The sequence below is a fragment of the Mustelus asterias genome, chromosome 19 (assembly GCF_964213995.1).
Source record: "Mustelus asterias chromosome 19, sMusAst1.hap1.1, whole genome shotgun sequence".
In the NCBI taxonomy this organism is placed as follows: domain Eukaryota; kingdom Metazoa; phylum Chordata; class Chondrichthyes; order Carcharhiniformes; family Triakidae; genus Mustelus; species Mustelus asterias.
In genome coordinates this window covers 48,895,805-48,922,320 of record NC_135819.1, presented here as the reverse complement: position 1 = coordinate 48,922,320, position 26,516 = coordinate 48,895,805, and the positions used below count along the sequence as shown (strand labels likewise).

At 41.0% G+C, this 26,516-nt stretch overlaps 1 protein-coding gene across 10 annotated transcripts in view; it reads right to left on the bottom strand.

Moving 5' to 3' along the window:
* Window positions 1-6,518: 6,518 nt before the first annotated feature.
* Window positions 6,519-26,516, bottom strand: part of tbc1d22a (TBC1 domain family, member 22a) — a 395,279-nt gene continuing 375,281 nt past the window's right edge. For all 10 annotated transcript variants that reach the window (XM_078235533.1, XM_078235530.1, XM_078235534.1 and 7 more), the window contains one exon: window positions 6,519-7,367. In XM_078235533.1, coding sequence (XP_078091659.1) covers window positions 7,239-7,367 — 129 coding nt within the window. In that variant the 3' untranslated portion in view covers window positions 6,519-7,238. The remainder of the gene's footprint in view (window positions 7,368-26,516) is intronic.

The following is a 26,516-nucleotide window of genomic DNA, read 5'->3' as shown; positions in this document are numbered from 1 at the left end:
GGGTGGCCGTGCAAGACCTCCAGGAGTGTGTTCCGTGATGGGGCAGATCTGTGAATGAAGAAAATGAACTGTCTAAAGCCAATCCAGAGAAGTGTCTGTTTTTCCAGAAAGCAGATCATGGAGAACATACTCCAAGGGTTGCCTCAGATAGTGGTGCACCTGGACCATACCTTGATCACAGGAACTTCAGAACGCGAACACCTAGCAAACCTGGAAGCCATTCTCAGAGGTCGGGGTTTGCCTGAAAAGGGAAAAATGTGTCTTCCAAGCAAGTGGCATGGCCTATTTGGACTATCAGGTGGATGGCAAGAGCCTTCATCCGGTAGAGGACAAGGTGAGGGCCATCAAGGAGGTAACAGCTCCAAAGAACCCCACAGAATCAAAATCCTTCCTGGGGTTGGACAATTAAGGAAATTTATTCTGAATTTGACTTCCTTACTGGCCCCCTTACATAATTTACTACAGAAATATTAAAAGTGGTCTTGAGGGAGGAGAGGGGGTGTCACAGCTGAAGGTTTTCAATAGTGTTAAACAGCAGTTTTGTCCTCTAATTTATTGGCCCATTTTAACCCCATAAAGGATCTCATCCTGACCTGCGATCCTGACCTGACCCTTACAGGGTTTGGGGCAGTACTCGCACATCGCTGGAGTGATGGAATAATTGCGGAATATTGGAATATGGAATATTGCGTATGCATCTAGCACCCTCTCGGATGTTGAACAGAGGCCTTCCCAAATCGAGAGAGAGGGGTTGGCAGTTGTCTTTGGAGTTAAAAGATTCCGTCAATACGTCTATGGTAGATGCTTCATCAAAGTAACTGATCATAAACCATTGCTGGGACTTGAAGAAGACAAGTCAATACCACCCCTTATTGCCTCTGCTCAGATACAATGTTGAACCTTGTTACTGGTGGCTTGTGAATACCTCCGAGAGCACTGTCCCAGTACCCAGATAGCTAGCACAACGGAGTCGTCTGCTGTTGTCCATAAGCTTGGCTTTGTTACCAGCTGTGGAAAAGGTCGTGATGACGCTCAATTTTTTTGGACCCCTGCCGGTGTCTGCAGAGCAAATTAAGGCCTGGACGCAAAAGGATCCAGTCCTTTCTAAATTTAAACATGTGATATTACATAGGGGGGATTCAGAAGACAGCTTTCAAATGAAGCGAAACCCCATCTAATGAGAAAAGACGAGCTCAGTGTTGAGGATGGTATCATCCTCTGGGGTTTGGGTTCCTGCGTGGTTGTTGCTTACCCAGTGCAATGTCTAATACTTACGCACTTACCTCATGGCCACCATGGGATTTCAAAAATGAAAGTGCTAACTAGGCGTTACGTATGGTCATCCATCTTGATGCAGGCATTACCAATTCGGTCAGATAGTATGAGTCGTGACAGGATAACCAAAATGCCGCCCCCCCTCCCCCCATCCATGGGAGTGGCCTGGTAAGCCCTGGGTGCAAGTCATGGGGACTTCGCCAGGGCTTTTATGGGTTCCATGTTCTTAATTATGGTCTCCAGCAGAATCCAAATGGCTGGAGATGCATCATATGGGCTCCACCACCACCCATGCTACCATTGAGAAATTCCGACAAAGTTTCTGCATGCACAGGATACCGGAAATCCTGGTTGACTAGCACCGAGTTTCAGGCCTTCGTGCTTTTCAATGGAATTAAACTCATTTGGACAGCACCCTATCACCTGTCATCGAATGGGTTGGCTGAACAGGAGGTGAAGACTTTTAATCTTGGAACAAAGAAGCAACCCACAGCATCCATAGAGATCAAATGGGCGCAATTTTAATTCAACCATAGGACTACCCCTCACACAACAGGAAACACCCAAGCGGAACTGTTAATGAGATGGAGGCTTTGGACAAGATTAAGCCAATTTCTCACAAACCTGGGGAAGGTGGAGTCCCAACAAGAGAATCCGAAGAACTATGATTCTGCAAGGACAGAAAGAACCGGTGAACCAATCCACGTGAGGAACTTCAGGGACGGCCTCAGGATCATAACGGAGAGAATGGGGCCCATGTCTTATAAGGTCGAAGTGCAGAGCAAAGTTGAGAACAAGCATCTGGACCATCTCAGGAATTGGGAGCCCGCGCCAAATCAAGCGTCATTACCAGCCATGGGAATGACCACTGCCAGCATTGCACCATGACTGGAAGTCGACCCATTGCTTGTCCCTCTGGCTGATGAGGACATGGATTCCAAAATAGAAGCGGAAGAGACCAGCATCCCATCTGAAGGAAGACCTCAGGAAGAACCAGCATCAGTGGTTTTATGGCGTTCCCTTTGGAAGTGAGGGTCTCCAATCCATTTTACATCCCCAGATCTGGTCCTGCCTCCAATCAACCAGAAGCTGATCATTAAGCAGCAGAAAAGGCCATCTCGTAGCAGGGTTGCTGGGGAAGAAACTGACTTGAGGGGGGAGGGATGTTATGATGGCCAAGGCTGATCATCATTAGATCGCCCAGTGGGCCTCGGAGAGTATGAGCTCCCCTATTAAGCGAGTGGAGGCTCGTCCAATAGGGAATGAGCGGTGGGGGGGCTTAAAATCAGCTGGTTCCACTCAGGCTGGCAATTGAAGGACTCCATTGTTTGACCTGTACCCTGTAGCCGCGGAAGCAGTACTTAATGCACATTGTAATTAAAGGTTGTTGGGTGACAAAAGAATGGCCTCGATGAGATTCCTACACAGGATTTTGAAAGTTTTTGGAATTTCCACAGCAGAATTGGAGACAGAGCGAAACTCTGTGATGTTCCTCCCTACAGTGGGATTACCTAATGGTAATATTACTGGAATGCTTATAGATTAAATATCTGAAGGGATTGTTGCTTAAAGGGGCCTTTGTTTGAGAGTCGAGCCAAGAAGGAATCCTTTGGGGAAAACGTTCTGTAAGGATAATTTTAACTGTGTAACCAAAATCTGGTGTGTTTAAGTTTCCTTTTCTTTTGTTAATATTTTAATACTTAACACCTCCAAAAGTGTTACTGGAATTTGTGGCTCCTGACTTCAGTACAGGCACCTTCCTATGGTAAAAATACAAATAGAAAAGGGTGACGGCTTTCCCTTCAGGATCTGGTCTGTATGGCACTTACCACCTGCCTGATCATAATAAGGATTATCATAGATCAGTCATGATTGCATTGAATGGCAGTGCAAACTCAATGGGCTGAATGGCCTACTTCTGCTCCTACGTTTTAGGGCCTGAGGACCATCTTATAGGAGGTGAGACAGAGGGGTCTCGGAAGGAAATGTTCAGAGCCTCGGGCCCAGGTAACTGGAGGCATGGTAGTCAATGGTGCTGCTGTCATCACTGAGGATACACAAGGGGCCAGAAGTGGAGAGGCACAGAGACCTCAGAGAGTTGTACAACATGCACTGCACTACAGCAGGTTACTTTGAAAAAGTCAATGGCTATACAAGCATTCAGAAAAACAACAGCACCTTGCACCAAAGTGCTAGAAGACTGATGTCAGTTGTCACGTAGCAGATTCTTGATAATTCTAAATGGACGATTCAGTTGAAGTTGTCCACAAATGTAAAGGACACATGGAACAACCTGTAGCTTTAACAGATGACAAACAGGCAAGGTTGTTTTTAAATTTCCATTCAGGGAATAGCTATAAATTCAGTCTGAACTCAAGTAAATAAAAGATTTCCTCGAATAATATGCCTTCCTTTTTCCCCTAAAATGATTGAATCCATGTCACTGACTTAGCTTCTGAACTGTCTCTACTAACTTGAAAATGTATATCTCAGAATATTACTTAAAGAGCAATTTCATTCAATAAAACATTGCTATCAATTTTTCAGTCAAGTTTTAAAGTTAAGATCAGGAATATACTTTTATATACTTGGCGTATAAACATTTCTTTGAACAATTCTTTCCTTTCAAAATAAAGAATGGTCCTGTCAAACTGTCGCACAGTTCTAGATGTTTGTTATTTTGCACATTCAATTTTGGAAAGGATTAAGCACTCGCTGTTGTGCGCTTTAGAATTCGACTTTCACGCTGCAAAATATTACAACCGGCAATTGCTTTTAATGCAGCAGGTGCATTTGTATCTGAACAGTATTTATATTCCAGTAGATATTGATACTTCACAGACCAACCTGAACACATCTGGTACTCTGACTATTCCCAACTGCAGTGTCTGACGCACTATATAAAAAAAATGCCACAGCAATAAATACCCTTTGAAATGTTTCGAACATTAAGTTGCTTAAACGGTTTGCACACTCCCACTACAGAATCCCATAGCAATCATCAAGCCAAAAGGAAGACATTACTTAAGAGTCCCCTATATCGGAGGAAGTGAAATTCAAGTCTGTTATCATTTGGTCATATCATTATTAAATTTATATAATGGAACTCTATCAGCTTTCACAGAACGATTTCTTTGAAATGGTTGAGAAAAAAAACCTTGCTTCTGGAAATGCATTTCTTAATCATTCTCAACTTCTATGGAGGAAATTGGGCTGCCAATTGTGAGTTTTCACTCCGAAGTATAACTTTAAAATATCTCAGATGAGGGTTCCTAGTGGAAGCTGTACAATATTTGTACATCCTATTCTTCGAATGTAAATCTTTATTGGCTGTGTCCACTGCATGATAATAAAAGCAATCACCTGAAAACAACCTTTCAGCAAACATGTTTTAATTTAAAACAAACAAAATTTTGATTGATTAAAAACAATAAGGAGGGAGTTGTCTTTAAGCACTGCTTTGTGCTTGCTCAGCATTTTAAATATAGAGTCATAGAGGTTTACAGCATGGAAACAGGCCCTTCGGCCCAACTTGTCCATGTCGCCCAGTTTTTACCGCTAAGCTAGTCCCAATTGCCCGCATTTGGTCCGAATCCCTCTATACCCATCTTACCCATGTAACTGTCTAAATGCTTTTTAGTAAGAGTCATAGAGAGTTACAGCATGGTTTCTGGTGCTTTTTTCGGCTATGCACTTTGTAAGCCCGCAAGATTTTCAAACATATTTCAGATGCCAACAATTACCTCAAAATAATTATTACTAAAGACATGCATCAACCTCGAGGAAACATTACTTTAAGTAGTGGGAGATGCCGAGGGAACATGTCAAGAGATTGGTTGAAAATTTGCCGATTTGTTAAACAAAGTTATTTGGTTGACATTTCCCATCAATATGAAAGAAGCTTTAGAGTGGGACGTTGCAGCTATAATCAATGGGTCTTTCTACTTCACAAACACAGCAGAAGATTCAGAGCTAAACACCCGCAAGTAAAATTCAATGGCACTCTCAATAAAATCAGTCACTGATTTTCTCTCACTGGACGGACCATGGAAAGGCTCAAAAACACAACAGAACTCACACTTTAAAGGCTGGAGTATGGGTGGAAGCTGCTTAAATTCAACTTTCCTGACACAAAAAAAATCCCAAAACATTTATATGCCTCCAATATGCTAAAATAGCAGGGAAATTTGGCTCCAGTATCAGTTATTTTTGTCAGATATCTAATTGCAACATTTGTTAATTGACTGCAAGTTATCCCACTGTAATGACTTCAATCAGGCAATTGAGGTTGGCCTATTTGGAGTATGAACTCCCTGATTAAGAATCCAATTGATGGGCGAATCAGGAAGTCTTTGCCTTGAACTTAACTGGGAGTGTCAGTTCCTCTGGCACCCCTGGAGGTAGACTGCTGACTATTAGCACTCCGAGTACTGCTGTTTGAGTTTGTAAATAAAGGGATTTTGGTGAAGGGACTTCTGCCTCTGAAGACTTATTACACCCACCAAATTTTCTGCAGCACTTTTTTTCCCAATAGGGAGTTTAAGCACTGGATAAAAGCAAATTATTGCGAGTGTTTGAATCTGAAACCAAAAGAGAAAATGCTGGAAAATCTCAGCAGGTCTGGCAGCATCTGTAAGGAGAGAAAAGAGCTGACGTTTCGAGTCCAGATGACCCTTTGACAAAGCTGAGTTTAAGCAACTTGCATCAAAAATCAATGCATTTGTGAGGTTAATCCACCATTTTTGAACACAACGGTTATTATCTGGTAATTTATTTCAGTTACAGGTCACATTTCTATTTACAATAATGTAAGTAGCATATACATAAATAGGCTCTGCACCGCACAATTTCTAAACTGAAGTACAAATGTTCCACTGCAATAGGCAAGTCTCTGTTATATATGACAATTGCTTTAGCACAAAGCAGATCTGCAAGTCTCTGACATGGTCCCTGGCATGGACGGTGGGGGGGTGGGGGGGTGGGGGGGACGGGAGAGGACAAAAGAAAATCATTGTGTGACAAAGATTGTGTGTTACAATTCCTGTATGTGTAACAGCCACAGACAGTGAGTACTGTGGTAGAATCTTTGGTATACTGGAGCATGGAAGAGTGACTAGGAACCACTACCTGGAAAGGAAAAAAAAATCAGGTGGAAAAAACAATGAATTTTCAATCTTAAATCATGAAAAAAATTACATAATTGATCATAAATCAACATTTCATTTGAAGACAAACGTTTCAGGTATTTAGCAAGAGCAGACTTTAATAGAGAGATCATAAATAGTTCACTTATGGGTACATTTCATTTGATGTCAGGCACTATTTCAACTTCTGTAAACAGCTGTAAGAAATCAACAGTGATTTTATCACCCCACTGCTCAAGTTAAACTCATCAGGATCCAGAAAAGCCAGCTATTTGGAAGTGTGCGGGTGACATCACTTCCTAAATGGGAGCTTTTCCTAGAGTTCTGAAAACCCAAAGGGTTTTTTTTTCCCAATTGCCTACATTGTGTGGCACAATTATATTTGCTACGGTTTTGTGCTCAGGCAGGATTTTGAGTGAACACAGTGCTCCAAAGCACCGTGGTTAAAAATAAGCAGAGGCTGATAAAAAATAAAGCCAATCCTCAGAAGGCTACTCAGAAAGCCTCACATACCATTATATCCAAAATATCCAATTCTTAAGCGAAGGGACTTACCCATCATTTTACCCATTAGCACAACTTGCACAGTTTACTTAAGATTTGTGCCTGTAAATTTGGTGCAAGTACTGTGACAAATTTACATTAAATTAACTTTTGCTTTTCATTTCCAAGTCGGCAAAATAACTCAATTATTGTATTAAGTACAACATGCTAAGTCCAAATGAACGGGGTTACTTAAAAAGTTGTGACAAAAAAAACCGAGATACAGATGAAAAATTAGAGCTTTCACAGTTAGACTTCTCTTTTCAGTATTTGGTTTCATCGTTTGTAGTGATTTGGTGCATCCGCAAATGCGTATTTTAGTCTGTAAGCCTCAGCCAGAAGAACACTCATCTCCTCGTTTCCCCAGTGCATCGTGGGTAAATTCTGGAGCAGAATCATCAGTCCCTGCAACAGGGAATAGAAACAGAATGAATAATCGAGTCACAAACTGTGAACGTCTTCCTTCTTTCTCTGAAATTCAGAGAATGATTGTAGCAGAAATGGTTTGAGAAACCTTCGAAACAGAGATGAACAAGTGGCACAGTTAAATTCAAAATTATGAATGGGTACAAAATGAAACAAATGTATAATCAGAATAATAAATCAAATGTTTCGAAATAAGAAAGCTACATCCACAGCAAAGCCCTTTGTAGAACCAAACATTTATGCAAAGTACAAATGAAAATGTGGGTGCATTTATATTGTAAACTAAAGCTATTTATATTGATGTGGTTAGCCAGATTCTATTCTTCAGCATCCATGTGATATATTTCTCAACAGAATAATCAATAAAATACCAACAAAATTCAATGTAATCATTTCCCCCGAAGTAATATTCCTGATCAGAACTTTTAAGTCTACATTAAAATGTTGAAAAGCTTGACACTTCAAATTTTGATTCTGGTGACAAAACCAATTCTGGCCACGTGCCACCCAATCAAATATAAACCTGAGTAACAACGAATATGGTTATTGTCCTGGCTTTACTGTGATAAGAAATAATAACAGAATGAGACCACTGAGCCAGCTACATTCCTGTGTTGATCCTCACCTCCATGCAGAAGCTTTAATGAACAAAAATACCGGTCAGCATATTGCACCACCTAAACTTTTCAATGCCAACTTAAATGAGAAGTATTTCTATGCAGTATACTTGCCTCGACTACGATTTAGACAAACGGTCAATTGGGACATCTCTGTAACAAGTTAGATGACCAGCAGTTCAGAGCCATGAGCACTTCTGAGAGTTCTAATTAATATTTTGATTTATTTCACTCAATACTCATTACATTTTTAAAAAATTAATTTGTGGGACGTGGGTGTCGCTGGCTGGCCAGCATTTATTGCCGATCCCTACTTGCCCTTGGAGGGCAGTTGAGAGTCAACCACATTGCTGTGGCTCTGGAGTCACACGGAGGCCAGACTGGTTAAGGACGGCAGATTTCCTTCCCTGAAGGACATTAGTGAACCAGATGGGTTTTTCTGACAATCGACAATGGTTTCATGGTCATCAATGGATTCTTAATTTCAGATTTTTAAAAATTGAATTCAAATTCTACCACCTGCCGTGGCAGGATTCGAACCCGGGTCCTCAGAACATTAGCTGAGTTTGTGTATGAATAGTCCAGTGATAATACACTAGGCCAATCATCTTCACCCTAAATACATTGCACAGAAAGAGGCTATTTTACCCGCATGGTCCCTGCCAGTATTTAGGCTTCACATTAATCTCTTCCCACTCAACTAATTTAATTCTTTCAGCATAACGTTCTATTCCATTTTTCTCATATTTAACCAGCTTCCCCTTAAATACATCTATGCTTTTTTCCTCGACTACTCCCCTGTCGTAAGTTCCACATTCTAAGCTCTTTGATTAAAAAAGTTTCTTCTAAGTTCTCAAGTTGATTTACTGATGGCGATCTTATATTTTTACATCCTAGTTTTGGACCCTGCATATAAGAAGAAATATCTTCTCTACATCTAGCTTTACAAATCCGTTGGTAACCTTGAAGACCTGTGTCGATCACTCCCTAAGCCTCATCTTTTCGAAGTGTAACCATCTGGCCTGGTATCCTCTTTGTAATTTTTTTTTTACACCTTCACCAGTGTCCCTATAACTTTCTTTTAATATTGATGAGATAAAGCTTAGAATCATAGAATCCCTACAGTACAGAAAGAGGCCATTCGGCCCATCGAGTCTGCATCGACCACAATCCCACCCAGGCCCCACCCCCATATCCCTACATATTGTACCCACTAATCCCTCTAACCTACACATCTCAGGACACTAAGGGGCAATATTAGCATGGCCAATCAACCTAACCCGCACATCTTTGGACTGTGGGAGGAAACCGGAGCACCCGGAGGAAACCCACGCTGACACGAGGAGAATGTGCAAACTCCACACAGACAGTGACCCAAGCCGGGAATCGAACCCAGGTCCCTGGAGCTGTGAAGCAGCAGTGCTAACCACTGTGCTACCGTGCCGCCCACAAAGCCCATGTCTGTGCAGAACAAACCTGCATAGTTCAGAAGGTGCATGACATGTCAGACCAATTAACTGGATTTCTTTTAGAAGGCCAAGATCTGTTGGATAAGGATGAGGCCGTGGACATTAACAAGGTGTATGGTCATGACATAACTTGCAAAACATGACATGATGGGTGGCTGAGAGGTAAACAAGGAAGATTGGTGGGGCAAGGGAAAGATGGCAGAGAGGCACAGTTACCAAAGTCACGGTCAAGACCAATGTTACTTGTAATTTTTCTACAAGACTTAAGAGCAGCGAATATTGTACAATGGTGCCTTTGGATAGGAGTGAAAATTTCATATTAAATGTTGGCAGTGCAGAAACAAGACATAAGGTTCAGTGGTCACAGATGGTGAAGAAGCTGGTGAGGACACATCTCGAGTACTAGGTTCAGTTATTACCTTTGTACCAAAGGGAAGACATGGAACCAAAGGAGAACGTCTAGAGGAGGGCTATATGAATGATTCCAGAACTTGAGGCTTGAATTATGAGATCTTCCTTGGATGTTTAACCTCTGAAAAGTGGATGAGGATAGTTTTGATACGGATCTTTAAGGCTTCACAGGGAGGGAAATCAGAATCCAGTATTCCAAGACTAGGAAGCAAGCTCTACAGTTAAGAGCGTCACGAGAAAATAGGAAATGTTAGCAACTTTTTGTAAGAGGTTACATGATGGAAGAGATTTTCAGCAGGGCGGCAGGCAGGGGAGGGGAAGGTTTTGGAAAAGAAAACTACCGCAGATTTAAGGTCACGGACTGGTGAACCATTAATAAGATAAAAGACGCAGGCCTTTTATTTCTCAAATCATTGTAGGAAACTGATAGATAGTTTGTAAAAGTAGACTAAATAGATCAATGGTCTTTGATTCAAAAACAGTACAGTTTTAAAATGGAATGTAATTGTAGGAAACTGATAGATAGTTTGTAAAAGTAGACTAAATAGATCAATGGTCTTTGATTCAAAAACAGTACAGTTTTAAAATGAAATGTATGGAAGATTTGTGGACTCCACACTCACTAAGGGATTTAAACTTATTTTTATTGCCTCTTCCTATTTTCACTCATCTTTCCATTACATGCCATTGAACAGACACCATCCCCTGCCTGGAACATCTATGTAATTGTTACGCCCCTTCATCATGTTTAACATGTTTGACTTGGCTCAGTGATAGAACTCTTGTTTCTGAATCAGAGAGTTAAAGTTCCACTCGAGAAAACTTACTATCTAAACTCAACTGGCACTTGAATGTAGTACCAATAGCATGCAGCACCATTGGCAGTGCTGTCCTTCAGGTATGACATTACACGAAGAAGGCCGTGTCCTCCCTCTCGGGTGGATGTAAAAGATTCCATGAACATGATTTAAAGGAGAGCCTTGGAGATCCCCCAGTGTCCTGTCCAACATTTATCTTTCAGCCAATGTCACAAAAGGAGGTTGTGGGGTCAATCCTTTAATTGCCATTAGTGGGAACTTGGTGTATGAAAATTTATTGCTGCATTTCCTACAAAACAACAGCACCACTGCTTCAAAGCAACCTAGTTCATTGCAAAATGTCTTGGGAAGTCCAGAGGTCATGAATGGCACGAGATAAATGCAAGTTTTTTTTCTCTGACTGCACCATCAATCCAGATGCGGCAAACGTTTGCAGTGGCAAGGTGGGAAAAATCTCATTGTTGGGTGGTGTTCCATTTAGAAGCTTGAGAGAAAAAAAGAGACTCATTTGAGGCTAAATTAATTCATAGCTAAGTATAACCACGCTGCGACCTAGTCAGAAAATCACTCGAGAGTGCTTCCTGCCAATGAAACGGATGCAAGTTTAAAACTCCACGGTGACCTGTCATTATTTATAGACATGAAGATGGCTCTAGGCTCGACTGTCCAATTCTCCAAGCTCCAAGGCTGATAAACAGATATATCATTCAATGGCGAAAAGTATTTTTTATTCAGCTTGTTAACTTCGTTTTATTTTTGTGCATGTTTCCTACCTTTCCACCAACAGGATTCTTGAACTAATTATTGAGAAATAGCTAGGAGTTGTTTTTATGCCACCATTTATTAAGGAAAGTTATGGGGGGAGGGGGAGGAGGCGGCTGGAGGATTTGTCCGTTATCCACCAACTACAGAGTCGAATGTTAAAAAGCTGCTGACTTACACTTCACAATTCAGTGGAAAGCTGAATAGCTAGTGAAGCAAAATAAGTGGATTCACTGTCGGTGCTGATTACTTTAAACCTGCGTTATCTGTTTGGAAAGGTTAACTATACTTATTGCCTGTTGTGTTAGTCTGGTGATGAATATCCAAACACCATCTGCAGCAGTTATATTTCAATGTAATTCTGTACTGGACACAAACTGTAACTTCCAAGCTCCAGAGCACTGTATCTGGGGAGTACTCCAAAGATGCGCTGAGGAATGCATCCACTGCCACTGCACCCCCACTCCCATCATCCCAAAATTTCCAGGTGAGGATTGCATGGCAATTGTCTGGGAAATGTAAACTTTCGATTGGAACCATCTGAAAATGTAATTTAAATCACAAACTTCAGATGATTCCGACTGTCTTATATCAATAGTTGCGCAGAAAAAGTTTGGAGAATTAAAACCATTTCTAACTTCTGGGTAACTACTGTATAATCCACACTGACCCCCAATGACAACCCCCCGAATCCTCAAGAGGCTTCCCCAACCTCCAGGATTAAATAACTCCTGAGGCCCTGGTGTCCATTCACCAGATTCCCTTTCTTGACAAACTTTATTCCACTCCTACAGTGCTTCAGGTACACAGTCAGAATCAGGAATGCCAGTGGACCTGGCATTCCCATATATATATACAAGTGGGATTCCCTGATTGGGCGGGCAGTTGTGACCTCAATCAGGGACCTCATACTCCAAGAGGCCAGCCTCATGGGCCTCTTTGAAGTCACTACTCAGGAGACTCCACCCACTCTTGGATTTAGACACACCCTCCCACAGGTTCCCCCCACCCCACCAACCATCCTCCCAATGGAAAACCCTCTCCACCATCCCCATGGGAGACTCCACCCATTCCATGACTAGCTCCCCTTCCATCGCAATGGCAGTATGTAATAGGGCGGCATGGTCGCACAGTGGTTAGCACTGCTGCTTCACAGCTCCAGGGACCTGGGTTCGATTCCGGGCTTGGGTCACTGTCTATGTGGAGTCTGCACATTCTCCCCATGCCTGCGTGGGTTTCCTCCAGGTGCTCCGGTTTCCTCCCACAGTCCAAAGATGTGCGGGTTAGGTTGATTGGCCATGCTAAATTAACCCGAGTGTCCTGAGATGAGTAGGTTAGAGGGATTATTGGGTAAATATGTAGGAATATGGGGGTAGGGCCTGGGTGGGATTGTGGTTGGTGCAGACCCGATGGGCCGAATGGCCTCTTTCTGTACTGTAGGGTTTCTATGATTTCTATGTACATGATCGTTATGTGTACAGAAAGTTTGTAAGGCAAAGAAATCAGCTTTCAATTCTAAATAATTAATGTCATTTCTTTCTGTTCTTGCTATCTCGTCAGCATTCCACCTTTCACATACGTGTGTGGTAACAATGGATGGATGCACCCCAGCCTAACGCTGAGGCATCATTTATGCTGTGCATTGTTCACCCCTTAGCAGTGTAATTAACTGCGGTTAACACATCGTCAACCCATCAAATGAGTTGCTTGCCAAAATAACAAACTTTCACCCAAAATTTGGATAGAAATCCCTCACATCCAGCTACTTAACGCGATAAGGTTTTTGCAACATGACAGACGAACAGGCAGCGCATGCGCGAGTGGGATGTCATGTTACTTCAAGGGAACCCATTACAAAAGAACATGCAATTTTAATATATCTCTCTTTTATTTTAAATCTAAAATCTTCAGAATAGAGATGGCTCTGCTAAAGTCAGAACCTAACACATTAACAGGAACACTAAAACTGCTTCACTGCTTCAAAAACATTGAGTGTGTCTCAGTGGGTTAAGCATGTTCTATTGCTGAAGCTGGAGTGCTGCGAAGGGACCAACTCTCGGAATTGAAGTGTCATGTCTCAGCACTGATCTCAGAGGCAACCACTTTGAGGACAAATATAATAAGAGCAAATAACTTTTCGAAAATCAGGATGGGTAATAAAATATTCAAGCAACGAGACAGCTATCTATATCCTAGTGGAATCCTTTAAAAGTAAATCTTAGCGGGAGTGTATAAAACAATTGCAATCATGTAAAAAAAATTTAAAAAGCACTGTCGTGTACCTGTACGAATTCAGTATTACTTCTTGAATTTTCAATGTTAGTGAAGCAAGTGCTGCAACCACATCACTACTGCAACGAGCAGATGTTCGAATAGAACAGATTAAATTTAAATAAAATACAAAAATATATTGCATTTCCCCAACGTATACCTGAGTAGATACAGCTCTATCCTTTTGTAATAAATGCCACCCCTAGCTGTCAGCAAACTTGCTAGTGAAACATAAAGGATCAAGGACAGCTAGATTCAATACATAATCGATGGGCATGCCAACCAAGCACAAACCCCTCTGTATATTGCATGATTGTGAGGCAAGCTATATTTGGTCTCTTTAATTCAAACGTCCTCAATGACAGTGCTGGCTGTACAGCACAGTGGTTAGCACTGCTGCCTCACAGCACCAGGAACCCGGATTCAATTCCCGGCTTGGCTCACTGTCGGTGTGGAGTTTGCACGTTCTCCCTGTGTCTGCGTGGGTTCCCTCCAGGTGTTCCGGTTTCCTCCCACAGTCTGAAAGACGTGCTGGTTAGGTGCATTGGCCATGCTAAATTCTCCCTCAGTGTACCTGAACAGGTGCCGGAGTGTGGCGACCACGGGATTTTCAAAGTAACTTCACTGCGGTGTTAACGTAAGCCTGCCTGTGACACTAATAAATAAACTAAAAACAAAACTAAAACTGCAGCAAAATCCAATTGAACAAGGTACAAAATACTAATCAATGAACTACAGAAGCGCAGTCTGCAAGTCTCCATTACGTTATATGGTATCTTTCCACTGCAAACAGTATATATTTCCTGAGTTTAGCAAACACCTATACCAACTGTATAGACATAAATTAATAGATTTTCCAACACAACATCCAGTGCATCGAACAAACCTAGCACTGCAGTAATGGTCATACTGCATATTGTAAATCCCTCCCCTGCTTTAAAAAAGTAGTTGATACAAAATGACCAAGTTCAGCAATTCCAGCAGTGCTGTCTCAATCCCCACCTTCATGCAGCAAAGAGAATTGGGTTTCATTAATGAAATACCTGCAGTTAGTACTGAATCCACTACATAGCAATGGCTTTTCAGTTCCCTGAACAAGACTGCTAATGCGTCAACTTCTGACATTTTGTCATATAACTATGAATTCAAGTTTTTTTTTAAGATTAAAAAGTGAGCATTTAAACTAAACTTTTAACAAAACCTATGGAGAATCTACAGGACTACATACACATGATTTTACCAATTCCATAAATAGGCATTTTCTGGGGAAAGCACAAGATGACAACATAACGACATTTAGGATTTTAACGTGGCATCAACATTTCTGAGCTGACAAACTCATCCAATTTTGATGATTTATCTGAAAATGTCCAAGTGACCATGAGTGAAAGTGTTCAGTGTTATGATATGGGCAAATGTTCATGTTGATTTGAGAATAGAGCACTGACTGACAAGTGACAGAGTTATTCAGTTATTTCTTTCTGATTTGCAGAAAGACAGGGCTGGCTGACACATATCTATTTATTTTGTCTCTTCTTTCTCGCATTCAGGACCACTGCCATGTGCAATTCCCAGGATGATGAGGTTGACAGCAACTCATCTCTAGGTCTGAGCTAAAGTTAATCAAATAGCTGGCAGCCAGGAGGCAAATGAAAGCAGTTCAAGATATAGACTTGGTCTCAAAATGTCCCTTCTTTTTTCCCTATGGGGATCACGTTGCCTCCATTCTGCATCGTTGGTCAAACTGGTAACAGGAACTTGCTGTGCGAGCAGCACAGGTTTGAACAACATAGTCCATGACGGTATGTCAGAGCAATCCAATAGAAATGTGCCTTGCCCACCATGTGAACCCTGCGAGTGTTTTCATTCAATTTGTGGATACAGATGCTCTTCTTTACCAGGCAACAGCTTTTCTAGATGTACAAACTGCAATTTTATCAGTTCGCATCTGGCATTTACCATGGAGAGATTGTAAATTAGAATATTTGTGCGATTGTGAATTAGGATATGAATGAAAGCAAACTAATCTTGTTTCCCTAAAATTGTGTTTTCTTTCAGAAACCATGTAGTGGAGTTGGGTGAAGAGAAAGATCAGCGCTAGGATTTTTTTCTGGCAGACACAGGAAAACAATTCCCTGGGTATAAGTATCACGACACATGAACATATCAAATGGAAATAGGCCATTCAGCCCCTCGAACATGCTCTGCCATTGAACATCATGGCTGCTCTGTTTGCGTTTCGAGTTCTACATTCCCATTGACCTCAGATAACCTTTGATTCCCTTGCCAAAGAAGAAATGATCTATCTCTGCCTTAAGAATATTGAATGACCCTGCCTGTCCCACCTTTTGCAGCAGGGTTCTAAAGTCAGACATTTGTTTGATGTACTGGATGTTGAATTGGAAACATTCACATAAATAATTTCTTCTTATCTTTGTCCTAAAGGGCGAACCATCATTTTAAAATAGCATCCCCCTCATCCTAGACTCACCCACAAGAGGAAACATTCTTTCCACCTTGTCAAGACCATTCAGGATCTTATATATTTCAATCAAGTCACCCCTTACTCTATAAACTCCACTGCAAACAAGCCCAGGCTGTCTAACCTATCCTCATAAGAAAAGCCGCTCATTCCAGGTATCAATCTAGTAACCTCCTCTGAACTGCCTCCAACGCATTTACATCCTTCCTTAAGGAGACAAAATCTGTACACAGTATTCTAGATGCAGTGTCATCAATGCCCTGTACAAGTGAAGCACAACGTCCTTACTTTTATGATCAATTCCTCATGTAATAAAAAGTAGAATTCCATTAACCTTCCTGATTAAATGCTGTACCTGCATACTAACTTTTAGTGACTCAAACACAAGAATGCCTAGATCCCTCTGCATTCTGAATTCTGCAGCTATTCTCCATTTAAGTAATGTGTTGTTATTCTTCCTGCCAAAGTAAACAACTTCACATTTCCCCCCCATTATACTCCATTTGCCAGATTTTTGCCCACTCACCCAGCCTATGTCCTCTGCAAACCTCTTGCGTCACAACATACTTTCCGACCTCTCTTGGCAAATCAAATGCCAAGTTTTCGCTCCCCTCATCTAAGTCATTGATGTAAATTGTAAAAGTTGAGGCCTCGGCACAGACTCCACTCTTCACATTCTGCCAATCACACAAAGACCCATTTGTGCGTACTCTCCATTTCCTGCCAGCCAACCAATCTTCTATCTTGGCTAATCTGTTACCCCCGACACTGAACTTTTATTTTATGCAATAACCTTTGATGTGACACCTTATCAAACGCCTTCTGGATATCCAAGTACAGTACATCTACAGGCTCCCTGTTATCCATTAAAGAACGCTAATAAATTGATTAAACATGATTTCACTTTCACAAACCATGTTGACTCTTCCTGATTACCTTCAGTTTTTCTAAGTGCCCAGCTTTAACTACTTTAATGATCAAATCTAACATCTTCCGCATGACAGGCATCAAGCTAACTGGGCTATAGTTTTCGGTTTTCTACCTCTGTCCCTTGGTGAATAGAGGGGTCACTTCTTTGCAGTCTGATGGAACTTCATTCAAGGAGGGAGGGAGATCAGAATATAAAAAACAGCAATAACCTAACCTGTCATTCATCTTTGCACAGCTATATGCTTCTTCCTCAAATTTGATGCTTTCCCTAACTTCCTTAGCTAACCATGAATGGTGGGACCTCCCTTTAGATCTTTTCTTCATTGTAGGAATATATTTAATCTAAATATTCTGAAGTTTCCCCTTAAATGTCTGCCACTGCTTCTCTATTAATGTATGCCCTAGCCTAGTATTCCAGGTAACTTCACCGAGCTCAGCTTTCATGCCTACAGTTACCCTTACTTAAAAATACTAGTTTAAAATACTAGTCTTAGACCGACTCTTCTCCCTTTCAAACTGGATGTAAAATTCAATCATATTGTGGTCACCTGCTACTGAGGGGTGCCTTTACTCTGAGGTCATTAATTAATCCTGTCACATTATACAATATCAGGTTTAATATAACCTGCTCTCTGGTTGGTTCCAGAATACACTACTCCAAGAAACTCTTGAAAGCATTCCATTAACTCCACATCCAGGCTACTACTGACAATCTGATTTTTCCAGTGATTATTGCCATCCCTTTATCACAAGCACCCAATATTTCTTCTTGTATACTTTGTCCAACATTGTGCTTACTATAAGGGTGTCTGTTGACCACTCCCACTAGCAACTTTTTTCCCCTATAATTTCTCATCGCCACTCAAATCAAGCCTGAACCAAGATCATCTCTACTTTCCTAGTTCGCTGCAACCCTGGTCGCAATCCATCATGCTAACCAGCCTCCCATCCATTAACTCTCTCTATACTTCCTGCTGCCTCGGCAAAGCAGCCAGCATAATTAAGGACCCCACGTACTCCAGATATTCTCCCTTCCATCTTCTTCTGTCTGGAAAAAGATACAAAAGTCTGAGGTGACATACCAACCGACTCAAGAGCAGCTTCTTCCCTACTGCCATCAGACTTTTGAATGGACCTACCTTGCATTAAGTTGATCATTCTCTACACCCTAGCTATGACTGTAACACTACATTCTGCACTCTGTCTGTATAGCGCGTTAAGAAACAATACTTTTCACTGTATACTAATACATGTGACAATAATAAATCAATATTGCACAAATGTCATCCTTGATTAAACAGTGCTTCCTCATCACCTTTACCTTGCTTTCTATTCTTCTTGAATGCCACATACCCCTCAATATTAAGGATCCAATCCTTGTTATCCTGCAGCCAGAACTCTATAGTGAGTATTGGATCATATTTATTTACTTCAATGTGCGCAATTAACTTGTTTTTGTGATGAATGCTACCTGCGTTCAGATACAGAGTCTTTAGTTTTTTCTTTTTGTTATCTTTATAACATTTAGTCTTTATTCTTGGTGCATTCTTAGGTTGTTTTCCTCTGTTCCTTCCTGCAATTTTCCAACCCTAATTTCCCAGATTACTATTTTCTTCTCTTACCCTGCCTCTACTCTTTGATACACCACATGTTTCCACATTTGATCCCTTGCCCCCACTAATTAGTTCAAAAACCCCTCTACTTTCCTAGTTCGCTGCAACACTGGTCGCAGCACGATTCATGTACAGACCATTCCAATGGTACAGCCCCCACTTTCCCCAGTACTGGTGCCAGTACCACACAAACCAGAACCCACTTCTCCCATGCCAGTCATTGAGCTGTGTATTCATCTCTCTAATTTTATGTGCCCAATGTTAATTTATGCATGGCTCAAGTAACAATCCAGAGATTATAACCTTTGAGGTTCCGCTTTTAAATTTGGTGTCTAGCTCCCCATACTCTCTATGCAGAACCACTTTCCTAATTCTATGTCATTGGCACCTACATGGACGTTAACTGAATGATTAAAATTGCTGAACAATTATTGCAAGGTATTGAAAGTTGAAGTGATTTACAAGAGTGTACTGCTCTTCTCTCCGACCAGCTTTGACAGAGGATCATCTGGACTCGAAACGTCAGCTCTTTTCTCTCCTTACAGATGCTGCCAGACCTGCTGAGATTTTCCAGCATTTTCTCTTTTGGTTAAAGTGATTCACAAAGTTGATTACTCAGAAATAACAGTTAATATCTGATATATCATGTAAGTTACTGTTGATCCTCCACCACCCAAAGTGGGTAGTAGTGAAATCCCAATTGATATGATGGTCCTACTGCTTACAAATGAAATTTATTGAAGGCACAGTTTGAATTCTGTTGGGAATACTTACCTGCATGTATTGCACAACATAATGGCCTACATTTTAGAGTTATAACGATGGCAAAATGGTCACTGTTAACCAACATTAGAACTGTGAAGCTGACAGTAACTTCTGTCTATGTAGAAATGGCTGTCAGTGATACCCTCATCCTCCACAGGGTGCGCTGTTGAAGATGTTGCAGATGGAAATCTTTTCGAATGACCTGATTTGAGGTGAACTTCCACTTTTACGCTATCAGCCTGACTAAGAACTTTCAACAAAGTTACACTTTGCTGAGTGAAGTGCAACTGAGTTTTAATTGTTTACCGAGTCATAATTAATGGTGAAGAACTTCCCTGGCCCTGAGAAACTAATCTTATATTTGTGGAATGTCACATCTCTCCATTCTAATTTTAAAACTATTTCCCACTGATTTCTAATAAATAAAAAATGATTTTTTTCAGGTTTATGATGAAGTATTTTAGCTTCTACCTTAACACCATGTAAATGAATCTTTATTTAATTCATAACTAAAAGAGAAAATGCTGGAAAATCTCAGCAAGTCTGGCAGCATCTGCAAGGAGAGAAAAGGGCTGATGTTTCGAGTCCAGATGACCCTTTGTCAAAGCTCGAAACGTCAGCTCTTTTCTGTCCTCGCAGATGCTGCCAGACCTGTTGAGATTTTCCAGCATTTTCTCTTTTGTTCTCAGATTTCAGCATCCGCAGTAATTTGCTTGTATCCATTACTTAATTCATTGTTAAATAATTAAAACGTGAAGGATAGTCAGAGCATTTTACTTCCCGAGATGTCCTCTGGGAATTCTTCATGCGATTGACTGCGTATTCTATTTGATGCAGCAGTTGGAAGCCGGAGATTCCTTATAGCTGGTGCCAAGAGAAAATTGGCATCAGAAGTGAAATCTATACCACAAAGGTTGCCAGACTTTTGTGGTCACTTTCTTCAAGGCCAGCAGCGTGCCCTGCCGCTTTACTGCTCGCAGCAAAATCTGGGCCATTATTTTTCAATAAACTTGCAGCAATGGTGTTAAATCTATTAATGCTTTGCTGTTTTTGTACATCCCAGACATGTAAGCTCAGTGGTCCACGTGCTGCAGTGGACCAATTCCAGAATACAAAACCGAGTGTAAACTAAAGAGTTCATGTTTTTTCATCAATATTTGTTCTGGATATTGATGACTCTGTTCACCACAACACAGTCCACGTCCCTCTCTCTCAACCAAATATAATGGATGCAACAGGGGCAGGGTGGGTGGGGGGAGAGAATAAAATGTGTATAAGTAAAGAATTCTGATGAAAAATATCTGTATATGGAAATTTAAATTTATAGTCAGGTGCTGCAATGGTTAGATTCACAAATATAAACAATGGCTACAACCTCCTTCGACCCTTGTATTTCCTTACCTGATCAGCATTCTTGAACTGACCATTTCCTCTAACCTTAAGCGGAGCTTTTGTATCTTCATTGTGAAAGTTGCTTCCAAGAACTCTTTCATGCCAAACATTTGCTTTGCCCAAAATAACTCTAACATTTTATAAAGTGCAAGCTTGTCAGGGTTTAAAATTACTGCTCCTTTTGGAATGGTTCTTTAAGAACTTTCTCATACACTTCTGTGATGTTAGTGTACCTTTAAGAGTCTTTTTAAAATTCATGCTCACAGCCTTCGGTGATGTCATTGTTGGGAGGAGAAAGAAAATTGTGAGGTCAGGTCAGGTGACAGGGATTTCATTTTCAGTTTGGAGCTGCAGGTTTGAGTTTTTTAGTTTTAGAAGGGACAGCAAGCTAAAAAGAAGCGTTTTCCCTCTCTCCCTGTTGGCTTCCAGAAAGGTGAAAATCTGCTGTTGTTAGGGGCTGGACCAGAGTTTCTCTGGTGTTTTGGGAAACTGTCTTGTCTTCAAACTGTTCCGAGTCTCAAGAGCATTTGACTGCAGAATTCAACTAATGGCTTCAATCCCAGTATTACATGAGCATTAGTGTGTGCAGTATTAAACTTGCGAAAAGGGTCTTTTGTCTATGGGATTGGTTTAATTGAAACATTAGAGATCTTTGTTAAGGGTTATACATTATCATGATTGTTTGTTTCTTGTTTGTAATTGATAAAAGTTCTTGCTAATTTTCTTATTATACATGTTAACTATATTCTTAAATAAACTCTGTTTGATAAAAGCTGTCCAGTGGGTCACTTGAATCATACCTGAAGTGAAACATCTCATGCTTATCGTAGCCAAATTCAAAACACTAAACTTATGATTCAGGTGGGCTTCATAAAACACTTTGGAGTTTCTAACCTGAGCCGTAACACCTCTGGACAGAATACAAAAAAAATCTTGCTACACGATAAGCAATCCATCCTTTACCTCCAGTTTTTAATTTCTCTCTTGCTGCAAGAAATGTCTTTACATTATCATAGAATCCTACAGTGCAGAAGGAGCCATTCGGCCCATCAAGTCTGCACCGACCACAATCCCACCCAGACCTTATTCCCCACAACCCCATGCATTTACCCTAACTAGTCCCCCTGACACCAAGGGGCAATTTATCATGGCCAATCCACCTAACCCGCACACCTTTGGACTGTGGGAGGAAACCGGAGCATCTGGAGGAAACCCACGGAGTCATGGGGAGAATGTGCAAACTCCACACAGACAATGACCCAAGCCAGGATTTGAACCCGGGTCCCTGGCGCTGTGAGGCAGCAGTGCTAACCACTGTGCCGCCAGTATTATCAATCCTGTTGGGGAAAAAGGCTATTCTGTATGTTTACCTTTTGTTTCAGATGTAGTGCCATATACATCTTCCTGTTCCCCAAAACCGTTTTGTGGGAGAAATTTCTATTGGAGGGTTGCCCCAGTTTTAAGGACAGGCGCAATCATCAACGTTCAAAATGTCAGGGTGATCGATAAGACACACATATAACCTGCAAACCTGCAACACTGGAGAAGCATTCTTGTTGCATAAGGTAGGTCAAGATGATTATAAATACAGAATGGTATGAATTATATTATCCAAGTAGATCATCTGTACTTACTATTCTATCCGAATGCTATAAGATCATGAGATAATGCACCAGTTCAGTGATTCACTGCTGTATCTAGCTGGACCTGGACTTTAATTTAATATTTAATCACTATTGAGAAATTTCAAGATAGCAGCAAATCACCACTTGAGAGCTTAGATGCAGTTCAAGTTACAGTGGATCTCATTAAAACCCACCATTAATATTAATGCAGTACAAAGATGAGTTTTCAGTATTTTGTGTGGGAGCTAAGCGAAATAGTGAATGATGTACAATGTATTTAATTACAATCAGCATAATAGAGCAACTAATTCACTAGACCAGGCTGCTGCCTAATTTTCCCGCACTCAGTGTTTTTTTTTTATCATGTGAGCGCATTTACAAGACCATTATTTTACTTGGCAAGTCTCTGAAATTAGATGACACTATGTAAAATTAGCTGCTAAACTAGGCAAAACAGAAACTAGTTACAAAACAGATGTCGCGATATACATGGCATCGCCTAATAATGTAACACTTTCTTCCAAAGCAAAGACTCTAAGTTGGGAACAGTATAACTGTTCTCAAGGAAAATATTTCCCTTTGTTGTATGTTAGGCTACCAGATGCAAAACCCCAAGGTATATTTATGAAGCCAGATTAGACCCCAACAATTTTCTATTTTGGCATTTGTGTGAGGATAAGATGTTTCAATCCAAGCATGATTCTACTGACACGCTGGGAGGGAAGCCTTTATGAAAACAAACTTTAACAACAGTTTAACTATACCAAATGAATGAGCTTAGCTTTCAACAACTGAATACTTAAAAACAACAAAATATAATTCTTAACTGCAAACCCATCACCGAGTTCCAATTCTTTTACAGACTTAAACCCCTTCTTTAAAATTAGTGAGCAAAACACAGCGATACTTGCTATGACTTAGGTTAAGAGCCCTGGAGCTTTCATAATGAGAGAGAGAGACACTGATTTTTTCTGGCAGTCCAGGTAGCAACTGCTTGTATTTTAAAATGAAACTGCAACCTTTTCTTTCCTGCAAGCTTAGCTCCTCCCATTATCACATGACTCTGTCTCTGTTAACCAACCAAATCAAAACTCTGAAGCCCTAGGGGGAACCTAAGTAAACGCAAATGCTTTAGCTCTGCTTAAGCAAACAGTCCATGTCTAAAATGAGCATTTATCCTGTTCTCCAAGCTACTAATTTAAATGTTTTCCTAGACAAATTGGCACCTGACAAAACAGATCTGATTTCTAAACATACCACTTACAAAAAACATAATATAAATATATTTCTTAAAGGCACAGTATCATCACATGCATGTCATTCTCTTGGATATTCCTATCACCTGCGAAAATAATAAATTGGGTATAGGAAAAATCCATCCAACAAATTTAGATTGCTATGCTTATGGTTATGTAGAGATCCATTCAGACACATGGTTATTTTATTTTGTGCAGTTTAAAGTGAAGAAATGATGTGATAGGAACATGGCATATACAATTAGAAGACTGCAATAGATAGGAGCAGTGTAGCTGAATGTCAGCACGATCACAGGCTGTGGAATATTGTCTGAGCAAACATCGCAAAGGAGGAATAAAGCAGATACTGGGTCTGCATGTAGAAAGACTGAGACAGAACAAGAAATGGCTGCCAACAAGGCACATTCTTCATTTCACCTGTGTAAACTGTGCATACCACATAACTGTATCAGAGTATTTTTATTGTCCATCCCTAATTGCCCTTTAGCCCTCTGCCGCACAAAATAAAAAGATGAGACATAATGGCCATTTTGCTCTTTAAGTAAATGGTTCAAATTAATGGAAAAAATACGATTATTCACTACTGTATGTGACAAGTTCCTTCATTAGGAAAATACTGCATCAATATAGGCACCATTCTGAAATGGAAACATGGTTTAATGAAAGAATTTCTCATGGATTTCAAATCAAAATAGACATTTCAGCTAAATAAAACACAGTGCAACAGAACTTTAAACAACTGGTAATGGCCGGCTGTTTGAGGTACAATACAACAATTTATTTTGGTTCATATATAGCTTTTCACTTGGCCCCTGGCTGTGGAGCTGTCAATTAGTTCATATTTGCACTTAAGTTATTCTCTGAACCAAAATCCTACCCGATACCATCCATCATCTTAAGTTTTATAAATAGGACAACATCACTTCAACAAATTGACTTTTCAAAGGGCAACGGGACTTTATCGTTCTAGAGGCTGACAATGAATTTCGACAAAAGTGTACAAAGAACCTTAATTTATATGTCCTTTAGTACAGAACCCGCTGAGCTATTTTTAAACTTGCACAAAAAGAGCTACTTTCGGCTCAGAGGAGCCAAGTCACGTAGCTTGTTGGTTTTAATCACAGAAACCCTGAGAGTTTGAACTTTAATTAGAACTAGAACAACTTACACTCGTATAGCACCTTATATATATAGCTTTAGCTGCTGATAGTGAAGTGAAGCCAAAGTCAACAGATAAGATCAAAGCTCTGCACTCCTGTCACATTCAGTTGTATTGGAAAATAATTTACTGTCTTGGTTTTGATCTTTATTTAAAACTGAGCTTTTCTTGCAAGAGTTTTAAAGAAAGGTTGAAATCAAATTCACTTTGACAACGATTTCACAAGTGCCAGCAAGCTATTAGCATTTCCCTCAAAGTGGTCATTCTTTAGTCAATATGGTGAGTCTATGATCAGTAAGGAGTCTAACAACACCAGGTTAAAGTCCAACAGGTTTATTTGGTAGCAAACGCCACTAGCTTTCGGAGCGCTGCTCCTTCGTCAGATGGAGTGGAAATCTGCTCTCAAACAGGGCACAGAGACGCAAAATCAAGTTACAGAATACTGATTAGAATGTGAATCTCTACAGCCAACCAATGTTACCTGGTGTTTAACCTGGTGTTGTTAGACTCCTTTCTGTGTTTACCCCAGTCTAACGCTGGCATTTCCACATCGAGTCTATGATCCACAGAGGATGCCGCAGCCCAGCCCAGCCCAGGAAAACCTTGTCTTCACCCAACATTTTCCAGAATGGGTTATGAAAGACTGATCAGAAGTGGGAACCTGGGCTGACTGTTCTCCATCCATCCCAGAAATATGAACAATTTGAGGGAAATGCACCATTCGTGCATTTGAACATGGACTCCTCAGATGCTGAAGCAGTCCATGTTCAAATGCAACAAGATCTGGACAATATCCAGGCTTGGGCTGACAAGTGGCTAATAACATTCGCGCCTCACAAATGTCAAACAATGACCATCACCAATAAGAGACACTCTAACCATCGCCTTTGACATTCAATGGTGTTACCAACACTGAATCTCCTCCCACTGTCCACATCCTTGGGGTTACCATTGACCAGAAACTCAAATGGACTCACCACTTAAACACAGTGGCCACAAGAGCAGGTCAGAGGCTAGGCATACTGCGGTGAGTAACTCACCTCCTGACTCCCCAAAGCCTATCCACCATCTGCAAGGCACAAATCAGGAATGTGGTGGAATACTCCCCACTTGCAGTTCCAACAACACTCAAGAAGCTTGACACCATCCAGGACAAAGCAGCTTGTTTGATTGGCACCACATCTACAAACATTCAATCCCACCACCACTGATGCTCAGGAGCAGCAGTGTGTACTATCTACAAGATGCAATGCAGCAATTCACCAAAGATCCTTAGACAGCACCTTCCAGACCCACGACCACTCCCATCTAGAAGGACAAGGGCAGCAGAAACATGGGAACACCACCACCTGCAAGCTCCTCTCAAAGCCGCTCACCATCTTGACTTGGAAATATATCGCCATTCCTTCACAGTCGCTGGGTCAAAATCCTGGAATTCCCTCCCTAACAGCACTGTGGGTCAACCCACAGCACGTGGACTGTGGTGATTCAAGAAGGCAGCTCACCATCCCTTCTCAAAGGCAACTACGGATGGGCAATAAATGCTGCCAGCCAGCGA